Raw genomic sequence first — 15158 nt, 5'->3', positions numbered from 1 at the left:
CTGGGGCTCCCCGAAGCACAAACACGCTGCGTTTCTTAGAAGCCACAATAAAACACAATGATACTCCTCATTTCTGCAGCGCTGCTGCCAGAGGAGCCCAAAGCCCGGCACTGCCGGCAGAGCCACCGCGGGCAAACTTCAGGAAAAAAAGGAAAAAAAGCATAACCAGTCTCCCATTGAACAAATGCCTCTCCCACCCCAAAAATCACCCCCAAAGCATTACCTTCTTATGGCTCAAAGCAGCCCCAGACCATGGTGGACTGTCCGTGAGGAGACCACAGCCGTTCTGGCTCCCTGCACTACCTGCACCAGAGCAGGTGTCTGCAACCAAAACTGGGGGCCTGGTAACTGGTTTCAGGTGAGGGCACACCTGCCTAATCAGCAGCACAGCAGGGGAGCAACGGACAGGAGAGACCAGCAGAGCCCCAGCTGACCAGGCTAACTCAAACCACCTGTGCCCAGTGCTGGGCTCACCCACCAGTGCCAAATCCAGAGCGGGCACACGCTGCTCCTGCTTCAGCTGCCCGACCACCAAACCTCCTCCTCCTCCCTCTGCCTCTTCACAGCCCAGAGCACATTTTCACCTGCATAACCAGCACCAATAATCAGCCAGGAAATTCAGGACTTGCTCTCTGATCTCTGTTCCACCTCAAGAAGTGCTTGGCAGCATCCGTTTCTCTGCCTTGATCCGACAATCTCCAGCTCTCAGGAATGTGAGACAAACAGGTGCTGCTGCCCTTCTCCCAGCTGGAGCCAATTTAGAGCATTTCAAGGAAACACACCAAGGCACTCTTCAGCAACGAAGGGCTGCACCTGCCCAAGACCTCTAAGAACATTAAGAAGCAGCAATATTTGTCTGACCATGTCCATGTAAGAAGTTTACCCTGCCCCTGCATTCCTTCAGCTGCAAGCAAGATGAAATAAGATTCATGAGTAAGGTGTTCTGCAACAATACTTGTCCTCTCCTACCTGCTTCTCTCCCCATCACTTTCAAATAAATTGACTCTTTATGATACTTTCCACACACTGCAAGAGATCAGGATTACACAGCACCAGCTGAATAATGTTCTGCTCACACTATCATCAGCTTCATGCGTTCAGATGACAGTGATGGGGACTATAAAGGCACGAAGACAGATAATCACTGCTTATGTCTGCAATTATAGTTCCAATAAAGCTTCTTCATGGCTCTTTAGCACTAAGGCTTTTTGGACTGGTAACTGAATTGTTTTAATATTTTTTTCTATCCCCTGTTTTGTTCTTTTCCTATTGCATGCACATGCTTAATCGAGAGAGAAGACAAATGCCTCTACTAAAATATCCACTGGAAATACCTACAAAAAGGGGTCCAGAAATCTAAACTGACTTCTTATGACTACCACAAAATCAAAGCCATGCTCACAAAACTTTGGGGGAATCATAACTGTGAAAGACTTTCAACTATCACTGTATTTGATCAGGAAGATTAATGACATAGTGGCTGTGACCAGATGAAAAAGAGAGGGGAGAAAATAAAAATCACACAGGACCATCACAATTCCCTCCTCATACATAAATTGCCAGGCATGTCACACAGAGCCTGCTGCTTCGATCCCAGCTCCTGGGATTACGTGAGGCAGGAGTTCAGAGCACAAGAGGTGCCGTGGCAGGACGTTCCCACTGCCACCCACCCCGGGGGTCCCAGGTGGGCTGGGGCAGGAAATGCCCCCTGGCAGGCGTGGGGGGCACAGAGGCTCGGGGTGCTGGGGCAGCCTGTCCCCAGAGCTCTGCAAACAGGACAGGATCCCTGTCTGCACAGGCCCGGGGCACCAGGGCAGCCATCCATCCCAGCTGCTCCTGCGGGCACGGCCTGTGGCACAGAGGAGCCAGCCGGCCCCAGAGGAGTGTCTGGCATGGCTGAGCACCCGGCATGGCTGTGGGGAAGAGCAGCCAAGGAGGCAGACAGGACACCTGCAGCTCAGTGTGCTCCCCCTCTCCTCCCTTACTGAGGGCGGCCCCCCGAGCCCACCACAGTCCTCTGGCAGCTCCCCCCTTGCCCCCAGCACTGTGCCCCAGCCCCCAGGCTGGTGTGCAGCCATGAGACCAGCGTGAGCCATAATTCACACCACCAGCTACCTTTCACGTGCTGTGGCCTCACATCCTTATCTTGCTTCCCCTGTATGGAGCAGGGAAGTGCTGGCACACGGCAGGAACCTCGGGCAGGAACCTCAGCAGTTACAGCCTCCGCCTGAACCGGAGCACTGCCGCTCCAGTCAGGGCCTCCCTCACCAATTTTACAGTCAAAAGCCGTTAAAAACAACAAAAAACCCCAGGTTAACCCCTCAAAGACAAATGACATCAAGAGCTGGCAGCGTACAGCGCTGCTCTGCCTCCCACACTTCCTCCCCGGCGCCCAGGGATGCTGCCAACATCCCCTCACGCAGAGGCGGCCGTTTGCCACGGCACCAAACGCCGTGTCAGGAAGCAGCCGCGCTCCCTGCCACGCTCAGATCTCTGCATAATCCCCTGCTGCCCTTTATTCTCTGACCCTTCATCTCCAGCCTCAATGGCAGCAGCAGTACCAGGCCCACCAGGGCCTTAGTTGGGTTCCTGCACGCCGGGCCAAGACCACCAGAGTCTGACCAACAGCGACTCTGCTTCCTCAGCTCTCAAGCCCAGCCAACAGTGGGCCTGGGACATCTCCATAGCAGGTTTTATGAGGGTGTTTTTCAGCAGGCAGTGTTTGAAGAGGGTACAGTTAAATGCTGGGTGTGTATTCAGCAGGACACCCCTCCAGGGCCGGAGTCTCAGAGCTGACCTACAGAAAGTGACGGGGGAGGAAGATGAGATGGCTGGTGCACATCAATCAAAACGACCCCAAGCATTTTACAGTAGAGACTTTTTGAGAACAGGGAACTCCTGCTGTGAGAAGCCAACAGTTTTTGCTGTAGTGGTCTCAGGGCTTGCTCAGCACTCACAGGAGAGCTCTCAGGGACCCTGAGGACACAGCAGAGAAGAAGACCTGACACCATCCAACACAATGGCTGATAGCAGTCCCAGACAATACCCAGGCAATGCCCCCCATCCTCAGAAAATTCCTATCGTATTTCCCATCTCAGCATTACCTTTGGATTTGTTTTCAATGTTTTCTGCTCCCTCCCACAATTCACTGAACACAGCATGCTGCTATAGGCTCTGTAGGTCTGCCAAATACAACAGCAGAAGTAGGCGAATTTCACCGGCAAAGAAACATCTCTACACTCATTCACAGCACTTGGCAAACCTTTGGCAAAAGGATAAATGCTCTGTGTACATATGGAGCCCTGCACACAGCCCGGGCTTGGAGCAGGGAATTGCACCAGCACAGCTCTGAACATAAATGACTGGTAACGCAGCCAAAAGGATAACAAAACAGGAGCTTCCCTGTTCTGCAAGCACTGCAGAAGAATCCCTGGCAACATCCCCTTCAGCAACACCTTCTTCCAGCAGTGCAACAACCACCAAACCTGCCAGTGCTGAGGGCTTGCAGCTGGCAAGCTTTTGCCATAAACCAGGCCCCTGACTTGGGCAACACCTCCCAGTCCAGTGGCAATCTCCAGGATTCACAGGGACTTAGGACAAATGCCCAGCTCCTTGCAACCTCTTTTCACATCACACCACATCACCCTTTGGGAAGATTCCTGAACAGTGTTTATCCACCAAGTGGTTAAAGCCTCCCCAGACTGTCTATCCAGCAGGCATTCTCTTTACACCAGCATTCAAAAAGCTGTAAGTCTTGTTTGGCACTTCACAGTCCCTATTTTAAATAAACCCAGACTTCAAAACGCTCCTTCACCCTGTGCTCCTCACCTTCTCTTTGATGCAAAACTGACCCACAGAACAACGTAAAGATGAGCTCTGAGTCAGGAACACTAAAACACTGATTAAAACAGCACAGCACAGGTTGGGGAGCACTACAGAGGAATTCTGTACCCTCTGGGCCATGCCAGCACCCCAGCAGGGCTGGAGCTGCACCAGGACCCAAGGAGCCTTGCCCAGCCCCATCCCACAGTTGTGTGGCACACACGAAGGAAAATAAAACCAGACTTAACAACTTCAAACCCTGGGAACTACTTAATTCACCAGATATTAGTTTCTTTCCCCCACCCCACCATTTTTCCCTCCCACCTGCCAGGCCACCTCATTACTGTCACTCTGCATCAGTTCTTGCTACAGTAGTTTTCTTGGACCTTTGCCCCTGCAGTCAGCTTGAAACCTCTTCCCCATTGTACATCAGAGTCAATGGGAAATTAATGCAAGTCTTTGCTGGGGGAGGGCAGGGCAGAGGCAAGGCGTTTTCTGCTGCTGTCAATACTTCTTTTCCTTCACCCTTCCTGCCACGTACACTTCAACATATTAAGGAGCCTTGTCTGCATCTCACTGTGCTCACTGAGGTCTCTGGGACTATTCCTCATATGCAGAATTGCATAAGCTTTAGCAGGGTCCTTCTTTATAATACAAAGTTCCCAATCTTAATTTAATCCCACTCAGTCACAACAATAAACCCAGCTGCAGATGTCCCAGCACAGGGAATGACTGAGCAGGGGAGAACAACTTCCCAACATTCTTCAGATTTTCTCTGCACTCAAAAAATACAAGAAATACTTTCAACAGGAGAGCAGTAAAATGCCAAAGTTTAGAAGTAACTTATTAATACCGCATGCTGATCTGGCTACAAAGTTTCACAGTAACTTTCAAATTACTCAGCAAACCACAATTTCTACAGCAATAACATCATAAAAATCATAGGCCACGTTGAACACTACTCACATAGTTTACAGAATTATTCCAGTGACTAAGGCAAACAGAACGTGTGATTTCAGAGCTAGAGACCAAATTAAGCTTCAATAATGACTTTTTTTTTTTTTTAAGTCTGATGCTACACTGACCTTGTAATCAGTTTTTTGAGGAAACAGCAGAATAGTATTTTCTTGTGAGTGAGATCCTCCAGTGGAGGGGGGAAAATGAGAGAGATAAAACTGCCTATCTGAAGGAGAAGTGATGGAACTGACCATATACAAAGTCCTGTCAAATACACAAAGTAATCTTTTAATCTTTTTCTGCTATGGGCTTCACAGTTCAACAAAGCATTTAATAATGTGCTTTGAGCCCATGCTGATTCAGCAAAGCACTTACCCACATGCTCATGCCAACTTAAGTATATGCTTAAGTGCTTTCACACAATAGGGGCAGAGAAGACTCTGCCCCTGAGATGAACCATTTTCTGAAACAAGCTGTTTTTCCCTAAGATGACTGACTATTTACAGCCTCTCTTCACTTTCCAGCATGACCCAAAATGTGTTTGAAGAGAACACTTAAGTACAACTGAAAAGTCAAATAACTATTAGGAACAGCAAGACTCAAGGTAGAGCTTAATGAACTAGAATTGTTCTTTGCTCCTTCTCAGCACAACTTACATCTTGATGCACACGCCCCACCTTGCCCTGTTTCAGTGGCTCTCCTCTCAAAATAAGTTCCAAGTTGCCTTAATGCTTTGGATTTCACAATATTTATGAGACTATCACCAGAGTCAACAGGCTAAAAAAAGAATCCATTAGCATTAACTGGCCTGTCACTGGCAGTGACAAATAAATGAATTTGATGGTTTTAGATCAGTCATTAGTAGACCTACCCCCGGGCTGATAAAGGCTCAGCACTTTGCAGAGGAGATGTACTCAATCTGGAAGCACAGGGGATGCACAGGGGTGTTAGCATGCTGCTCTCCTTCCATTTCCCTGACCTCCCTACCTCAGAACCTTTCCTGGCATTTACAAGTGCACAAAAGTCACCTGGTAGGTGCCATTAAAAATAATCCAACAATTCAGGAAAACACAGGTAATGTAGAACCTCCTTTTTAAAAAAATCCCATGTTAGACAGTGTTCAATTTTAATTTTTAGTTAGCAGTACGTCAAAGGGAAGGAAAGTACATTAGGACTATTCCTAACATGAAAGACATCCTTAGGCAATGAGAATGGAAATACAGACATTTTAACAAGCACAAGACAGTCTGTGGGGATTCAGGACAACATGAACAATCTACCTGAGTGACTGGGGAGAAGAAATACATGTTTACATCTCCAACATACAACAGTTATAAAAATCCAGCCCACTCCTGTTCCTGACAGAACTCACTGCACTCCACAGAAGGCTCTGCACAGCCCTTCCTCCTCTGGCTGTGACATCCAAGGACAGAGGTCACCCTCTGCCTCAGCCACACCACACAGAGCACAAACCCCAGCCCAAAAACAAGGGCTTCCAAAACCCTGATCCTCCACTGCCTGCAGCTGGGTTCATCAGCCAACACTCAGACTCTGAAACTTTTCCACTGGACCATCCAATGCCAGAGGGAAGCAGATTCCAGGAGCAGCTTACCCTGGACAAGGGATCCACATCAAGGTTGGCTGAACAAGACACCCAAACAGTGGCCAGGGACCACCCAAAGAAATCCCCCACACCATCTGGGAAGCACTTCACACTACTCTGCACACAGATGATTATTATCAAGCTACTCATCTATGCCTGATGCCAAGATCAGGAAATACTTCCTCTCTTGCTCCAGCCAGACCTGCAAATGCAGGGGAATCTAAAAAGAATTTTTAAAAATCATTGGGAAAAGGTGCTCTTGACATCCTGCTGCTCTTGACATCCTGGTGGGGAAGGAAGGGTGGCAGGAAAAGAAGAATCCTGAGTTCTGCTACTGTGTCCAGTTCACACTCTTTTGAGAAAAAAAAAAAAAGAAACTTCAAAGTCTACTTGGCACCTAAAATAAGATGGGAAGCAGTAAGACTAACCTGGAGGAGTTTACAGGCAGAAGCAGGGGAGAAAACAAACAGAACTCTTGGTTTTCAGAGTCCATCATTTGCTTTGGACTAAAATCTCTTCCCTGCTTCTCTGGCTGAGGCTTATCAGACAGCCAGGGACGCAGACACCCCACCCACAGCTAACTTAATTGGAATCAGACATCCAAATCCACTGGTTAGCTTTAAAAAAAATCCCAGGTTAGCCTGGTGTTATCCTGAAAGGGCATGCCCTCTATTTGCTGCTCTGGAACAGGCAGCTTCACACAGTCTGACACCAAAGGAGAGCTGCTGACACTGCCTCTTGCCCAAGAAGAAGGACCAGATGTGCACAACTGCCCATGTGCCAGCCAGACAGGAAACCCAGCTGGCCACGAGCACCGTGCAGATCCAGGGCTGGCTGGGGCACAGAGGGGCCAGGACAGTCCTGCACCAACCTCTGTGACAGGGACACCTGATAAAGACATGGCTCCTGCATCCCCAGCCCATCACCAGACAAAACACCTCTCACCAAATCAAGTCCTTCTGCTGTTTGTGACCAAAGGGCCACCAGAGCTCTGTCCCCCACCATGCAGCCTGGACCCCAAACAAACATGCAATGGGTCACACAGACAGGACACCAGGCAGTGCCAGCCCCTGCCTGTCACCCAGGGCAGCAGCAGGTACCTGCCTGCCTTTTTCACTCCAGGAAGGCTCCAGCCACAGCCAGCAGGGCACATGCACAGTGCCCATGCACCTTGCTACAGGCAGCTCCAGCCTGCTGAACTGGGAGCAAGTCCCAACCTCTGGGGTAAGTGCAGAGGAACAAGCACCTCCACCCCACTCTGGGGGAGCCTGAGCACAAAACACACCTCCCTGGGCAGCCTCACTAACTGGAAACTTCGGCTGAAGTTTTACCTGCCTCTGTTCCACACACAGCTCTGCACAACAAAGCATCCAAATTCCTGCAGCAAAGACATTTTCATGGCCAAGGAGCTACTTCATTGACCGAGGCTGCTGTCCTTTTGCTCTTCAGGTTGTTTTGGTTTTGAAATAAATCCCTTAGGCAGAGGGATGAGGGAGGAAACTGCTCACATTTGAAATTATCTAATGAAAATGTTAAATTGGATAAGCCTTCTCTAACCTAACAGAGCAGGTAACATCAGAAATGGCAGGCTATGTGTAACAGTAAGTCAATTATTGTAGTATTCAATATTCAAAAGGGGGTACAAAACTACTGGCACCCCATCACTGCTGCATTTGAAGGATTTTTTAAGTCAGCAGAGTTACAAACGATCTCCTGTTACACAGTGCCTTCCAGCATGGAAGCAAGACAGATTTTCATCAAGGAACAGCAGCCCCGAGGAAGGAGACACATTCACCAGAACCCCAAGGAGTTAAACCCCGCAGCAGATTTCCTAAAACAATAGGCTGAGTCGTGCTGGCCTTCCCAAGGAGAGCAGGATTACACATCCTGGTAATCCAGTGGAGGCAATCCGGAGCATTTCTGCAGGGTCATTCAGGAGAGCAGGGAAGAACGCTGGGCTGCTCCAACCTGCCACTGCTTGCTCAGGAGCCAATCTGCACCAGCACAGAGGTGTCAAACCGCGGAGATGTGGCTTGAAAAGCCCCAAGGAAAGGTTTCACTGCGCTGGGAGGGGAGGAACAAGTGAGTGTGGGCTGGCAAAGGCAGTGGCAAAGCTCAGCCTTAAGGACAGGCATGGAGGGATGGAGAAGGGGGAATGCACCCCCAGCCTTCCTTCACCTCAGTCCCCATCCCTGCCAGGAAAAGCACAGGAAAAAAAAAATCCCAAACAAATACCCATTTTGCTAAACATACCAGGAAGGAAGATTACTCAGGGAAAAAAAAACAAAACAAAACAAAAAACAAATTCTCCCCTTGCACCTAGAGAGACAGAGACATTTCATTAAATGCCATTAATCTCCACAGACCCAAGCATTAGCTAGTTAATTAGACTAAAGTACAGTCACATTTTAACGCTGAGCATTCGCTATTCAACTGGGATAAATGAACAACTAAAGTCCAAAACCTTAATTCAGTATCTAATTAAAAAAACAGAAAACAAAATATTCAGATTATGAAATGCTTGCCAGAATAATACACCATAATTGATGTAAAATCTGCTCTTTATTGCATCTGATTTTCTCCAGTCTCCAAATCAGGCTGTTTTCAATCTTCAGATTTTTTTCAAGTGCCCTGTAGAAATCCCAACACTTTAGAAAGGACAACTGTGTAAAAAGCACCAAGAGACACTGCTGACCTCTCCAGAGAGAGCGAGCTCCTGCTAAGAGTGGAATTTGATGTCCATTCCAGCATTTGCCCCACGCTAGAAAGATGTCTGTTACCAAAAACCAAGGAAAAAACACCCTATGTGTAGAAAAACAAAATGCCCTTTGTCAACATAACCTGATTTTGCATTCTTTAACAGAAAAATTTAACTCACTAATATCCCCCACGTAAAACATGTCCTTAATTGTTAGAGAACAAATCACATGGGACAGCTTAACAGCTCTGTTGTACCCATTACAAACTTCTCCAAATAACACTGTAGAAACAGGTAACTGGCACTAAAGACAGTTTAAAATGTAAATTAACCTTTAAAAGGTATTGGGAAGGGGGACAGGCACATCAAGCTCAAGATCAAAATTCTGGTAACTTTAAATTGTATATTACAGATGGCATCAATCCAACAACATAATCCAGAAGCCACAAGCCCCACACACTATAAACTCTTTGCTCAGTGCAGAAGCAAGCCAGGCACACTATTATTCACCAATTAGTAATTAGATATGTCCTAGGAAGAAAAGAACCTCTAAACATTTGCCTACATTAGTCTGGTTTAAAATTCTGTGAGTAGGCTGTTGGGGTTTGCTTTTTTGTTTGGTTTTGTTTTTGTTTTTTTAAGAGCTCCCCAGCACCTCTCCTGTGCTATGCCTGGAGGTTTTAAATGACACAGGGTTTTTCCTAGATGCCTACTTTGTGCAATACTTAACATCATGGTTCAACACACCCAGTTACACTGCTTGCTTTCATGAGAAGCTGTATGCAGTAACAGCCCAGGCAGTTGGTCAGGTAGTTTCCCACCACCAACTTTAAACCACTTTTCCTTATTGACTTGCATGTTTAACTTTGCAGCCTTTTTCTCCCATTTTTACCAGAAGACTGAAGTTACCCAAGATGACATGTGTATACACAAGTGCCATACATCAGTTAAATTAAGTTTTTCCAATAGACTCTCAAAAACAAATTAAAAAAAAAGTCGATTACAAAAGTTTTCTTTCAGCCTCCGGCTTCCAAAATTCACACGCTGCAAGCTTGGCTTTGAAACTGATTTGTTTTCATTAGGCACAACCTAAAGAGCAACAACCACTTGTATTGCACAGGCAGCTCCTGCAGCAGAAATGGCAGCCAGTGGCACCTGGACGGGGCACAGGGGCAGAATTGTCAGGACTGGCCACACCATTGGCAGGCCACTGCTCCGGCCAGCCTGACCAGCTGGACACTCACACCTCACTGTCCCCCTGCTGTCACAGAACAACACCCAGTGGCCCCCAGAGCTCGGAGCCTCAGCAGAAACTTGCCATGCCAGCCTTACGCACAACCCCGCGCACGTCTCTTGAGTTACACAAAAGAAAATTTGCAGACAATGAAGGCAGAGATAGATCCCCATCCATCACAACTGCAGAACTGAAAGCTCAGCTCAAAACAAGCCTGAAGCCTGCACTTAATCCAAACGCTCTCCACAAACACAGCGCGGTGCCCAGAGCAGCGGGGCTCCGGCAGCACCGGCCCCGGGAGCGCTGCCCAGCCCGAGCGAGCGCCCCTGCTCGGACACCGAGCAGCCTCCTGGGCTCGGCCACGCTCTGATCCCCCCCAGCAGCAGCTCTAAAAGCTTTCATTGCCAATTCCCCGGCTGCAACCCGAACTGCCTGGCAACAATGATTCTCTGTGTGCCTGAAATCCTATTATCGATCCTCCTACTTACCTTGGGCTGTGCTCGTCGGGGAAACGCAACTTTAGGGTCAATCTGGGGAAAAAGAAAGGGGAAATCAACAAGGTAGCTTTGGTTGTCATTTCACATTATTTTGATTTTAAATCACTGAATTATTAATCCCTCATTTCTCAGGCTTGTAATTCAGCACACCGGGTCATCCAGAGCTACTCTGGAAATGAGAGGTCACAGTCTGGGTTTGCCTGGGGAGTTTGGCAGTCTGGGGAGATGGGAAGACAGGAAGAAAACATCTCTTCTGCACTTCTCCTCCATCATCTTCTGGGCAGCAATCCCCGTGGGTGCTCAGGGAGCTCTGGATCAGTCTCTGGGTGCTGCCTCTACCACCAAAACTGCATGTTGAGGACTATCCACATGCCCTAGAGGTTGCACAGAAGGAGGGTCAGCAATCCTGACCAACACCTTAACTTGGTGCCTTTGACACCTGCCCCTTCCTGCACTTGGGTTTGAGGTTACTTCTTTTTTTCTGCTTTGTTTTGCTAACTGACAAGCAACACCACACAAAAAAGGAAAGCCAAAAGCAAAGTCAAATTATTCACATTTCAATTATTAAAACTGAAACATTTGAGGGTCTAGAGGCTCCTCCATAGTAATACGCCCAACTGATCGGATTTACTCACTCTCAAAGAAAATATGTGAGCAATGGAAAACTCCAAAGGGGAATTTCTGGGAAGGGGCAGGAAGGAAGGAGAGTAAGTTACAAACCAGTTTCATGTGTGTGAAATATACACACACTGAACTCAAAAGTAAACAACTTCCTAAAAAAGCTTTTCCATTCAGGAGTTATTGACTATCCATGTATGAAGCACGTCACCACAGACAAAAAGAAAGGGAGGAAAAAAATCCTTGCTTTACCCCCTGCCCTGCTTTAAGATGCAGCGTTGGCTCCCCTTGCGCTGCATGAATTAGCACGTCCCCTCTACACTCCAAAATGCTAATTCTGCAACCTCACACAACTTCCGCGGGGGCCATCTCTAAAAAGGGACTCCTCTCTCCCATTCAAAAATTACATGAAACCAAAAAGGCACCACCGCAGGCACAAAGAGATGGCACCCAGTGGTGTTTGGAGGGAGCACGCAGGCAGAAGGCTGGATGTAAACAAAAACATCAGACCTTTCAACAACAGCTCCCCTAAACGCAACAAAACAAACGCCTGTGTGCTGCTGGCTCTCAGCAGCACCTGCACGCAGACATCCCCTCACAAAGGGTCTGCAAAAGGATGTTCTGAAGTACTGGATCCTACCTGAACTGTGCAACCTGCAACTGCTTTCAGTGCTGTCCCTGCCTGTACAAGCGGCTGATGCCACTAACGCTGACAGGGTTAAGGACATTCAGAAGGACGGGCTTGTTTAGAGTGTGGGTCTGGTTTCTGCTGTGTTTCCCCCACCTTCAAGCAAACCCTGAAGAAGAGATGTTTCCATTTGGTATTGTTATTCCTGTGGTGATAAATATTCCTGTCACTGCTAAATAACCACGGGTCTCTCCTAAAAAGCAGTTTTACTCAATTAATTTGTCAAAATGGGAAACACCGCAGACATTTGATGTGCAACTGATAAACTGATTTGCCTCTATCAGATACAAATATTGTATCTTTTTTAGGACACACCTGAGAAATGAGCGATTACATGCCATTTTATTGTTCAAAAAGCATAAAAAGTAAAATTATTTATCTAGAGAGCTAACCTTTTCATAGAGATTAACATTATCTACAAATATATTCAGCACTGACTAGGCATTTGTCTACTGGGGAAATACAACAGGTACGGATTTTCCACAGCGATACCCAAAGGTGGAAAAATATGCACTTTTCTATGTTTGCTCCAAAACTACAAGATTTCCCACCAAAGAACACCAGGCCCACCAGAGGGACATCACTGCAAAGTCCTGCTGGTAAAAAGCTGGGAGAGCCATTAAACTCCAAAGCAACACATTCATTTTTGAAGGTCAGTTCAAAGAGCATGGAGTCCCTTGCACCACAGTGACAGATTTTCTAAAAGAACTGAATTTTCCTTCCCAAAACCTTTTGCATAAACACCATCAGCCTTTGAAAACAAACACTAGCACCGAATGTGGCAAATCCATACCTTTTGCATAACCCTGTCAACTATTGAAACAACAACCAAAAAGGAAAACAAAAACAAAAAAACCAAAGTTCTACCAAAAAAAAAAAAAAATTAGTTAGTTAGGTACAATTCTACTTACTGTATCTACAAGTCCTCTAGGAAATGACTATAATACTATTTCTGATATGAATGGCCATTACCTAAACAAAGCTTTTAACGTAACTGTAAACAAGAGCGACGTTTCCATGCCAATACCCAACCGATCTGCCTCCTGTGCTGAACGTTGAAACAGAGTCAAATGCCTTGTTATACTGCACAACAGTTACTACAATGCTCTACAAACACACGCCTGACAGCACCTGCCTGGCTCTGGGCTTCACTCTGAAGCTGCTGATTCTCAGGTCAGTTTTGTGTTTGGATTGATTCAGTCATTATCACACAACCAAAACCGAGGCAGATTTGCCCCGTGAAGCTCTTCACCCCTCCCCCGGAGAAGAGCAAATTAATACATTGCAGGGACTAGACTGTGATACAAGAAAAAAGCTGGGGGAGGACCTAATTATAGTCAGAAATATGACAGGGTGTCCTCCCATGATTTTTTTTTTTTTTAAACTCTCGTTCAAGATACTGTTTGCCTTTGTTCTTCTTATCTAAATCTATCTTTAAAAACACATAGAGAATATAGCTGTACATGAAAAGTCTGGTGAGTTTAATTTCAGGAGCACGGTTGAATCAGTTATCTTACCATATCTGATTAAACCTAAAATCAAATTATTAAGGCATGTGAAAGCATGGGCTTCGTGTTCAGGCAAGCCCAGCAGAATCTGTAGGTCGAATTAAAACACTAGATTCCACCTGCTTCTACAAGAGCTTTAGGCTTTTTGTTCCCATATAAATTACATTTTTAAAAGAACATATCCTCGTGTTTGCTCCCTGCTTCTCCCTTTCTTCATTTAACTATAACCTCGCACACACAGGCACCCGTGAGATCCTGCAGCACCGAGACAGGATTGCTCCTAACACCACGCTCAGGTTAAAATAAACCCCTTAAGCCCCAGAAGACAGCCTGTAAACCCCAGTGACAGCAGGGACCACGCTGGATCTGCCCAGCAGAATGTCTCTGCCCAGCAGAATGTCTCTGCAGACAGTTCCCTTCCCAAAACACAGCCCCCTCCAGAGCCAGCAGCACCAGAGCACTGATGACCTCTACCAGTGTCCTTCCCCCCTCCCCTCCCAGCTCTGCCCAGGCTCCAAACTACAACGAAGTAGGAGGCACAAAACTTCATCTTTTTGCTTGGCCTTGACCACAGGGAGAAAGCAGGGCCCAGAGCTGCACTTGCCCAGTACCTTTTGTTTGACCCAACACTGAAAGCACCGTGTTGGGGCAGGGGGCAAACTCAGGTGTGGAATTGTTGTTTAAAAAACCCCCAAACATGTGTAATGTTTCTTTAAAAAAAAAAAAAAATCAGCTCCATCTCACAAGGATTTTTTTCCTTATATTATGCACTGGAGACTGAGAGCAGCAAAAAGCTCTGGAGAAACAACAACACATTAGGACTTGTGCTTCTCTACCACATCCACTCTCCAGCTCTTGCAGAGCTTCCCATAAATTACCGCGTGCATTTCGCCGGGGCCCTGCCATCACAGGTGAGGGGACCTCTACAAAAAATGACTTTGGGAAATGACACGAGCAGCAGCTTTCACGGTTTGACAGTAAGTCACTCCCACCTTGAAACGCGCTCAACAATACATAAATAATCAATCAAAAGAATCACAAAGTTCCCCACAGAAAGCATGCCGCAGCCCAACACCAAAAAAAGTTGGATTTTACTCCACAGCTTTTTCAATGTCACCGCTCAATAAAATATAAGGCCGGGGGAGGAGCCAGCGGTCGGTATGGGTGAATTCCGATTTTAAAAAAATAAAAAAAAAAAAATAAAAAAAAAAAAGAAAGTTACCGCTTTTGGCAAGTTAAACGGCAGAGACTATAAAAAATATAAGGGAAAAGCCGAGCCATGCAAGGTCCCGGTTCAATGACAGCCTGGCACCGCCCGCGGCACCGGCCCGAGCGGGGCTCGGAGCGGCCGGGTGGCGGCCCCGCCGTGCGGGAAGGGCGGCGGGCAGCCCCTCGCAGCACCTACCGTCTTGGAGTCCAGCTCGTGGTGCGGCTGAGCCAGGACTTTGTCTACACTCGCCGGATCCGCGAACGTAACGAACCCGAAGCCTCTGCGAGAGACAAAGAGCGAGGGGATGGCGGGGGGGGGGGGGG

General features: G+C 47.3%; 1 protein-coding gene across 18 annotated transcripts in view; it reads right to left on the bottom strand.

Annotated features, from left to right (window-relative positions):
* MSI2 (musashi RNA binding protein 2) overlaps positions 1-15158 on the bottom strand; it is a 199038-nt gene that overhangs the window by 182798 nt on the left and 1082 nt on the right. For all 18 annotated transcript variants that reach the window (XR_005956373.1, XM_041482498.1, XM_041482495.1 and 15 more), the window contains exons 4-5: positions 15031-15115; positions 10803-10844 (exon numbers count right to left, since the gene is read on the bottom strand). Coding sequence is in view for 17 of the 18 variants with exons in the window: in XM_041482498.1 (XP_041338432.1) it covers positions 10803-10844; positions 15031-15115 (127 nt within the window). In the remaining variant the exon portion in view is untranslated. The remainder of the gene's footprint in view (positions 1-10802; positions 10845-15030; positions 15116-15158) is intronic.

Source organism: Pyrgilauda ruficollis, unplaced genomic scaffold (genome assembly GCF_017590135.1).
Source record: "Pyrgilauda ruficollis isolate IOZ18807 unplaced genomic scaffold, ASM1759013v1 scaffold59, whole genome shotgun sequence".
Classification (NCBI taxonomy): Eukaryota; Metazoa; Chordata; class Aves; order Passeriformes; family Passeridae; genus Pyrgilauda; species Pyrgilauda ruficollis.
The sequence above is the reverse complement of the archived record's forward strand: the minus strand, read 5'-3'. Positions and strand labels throughout refer to the sequence as shown.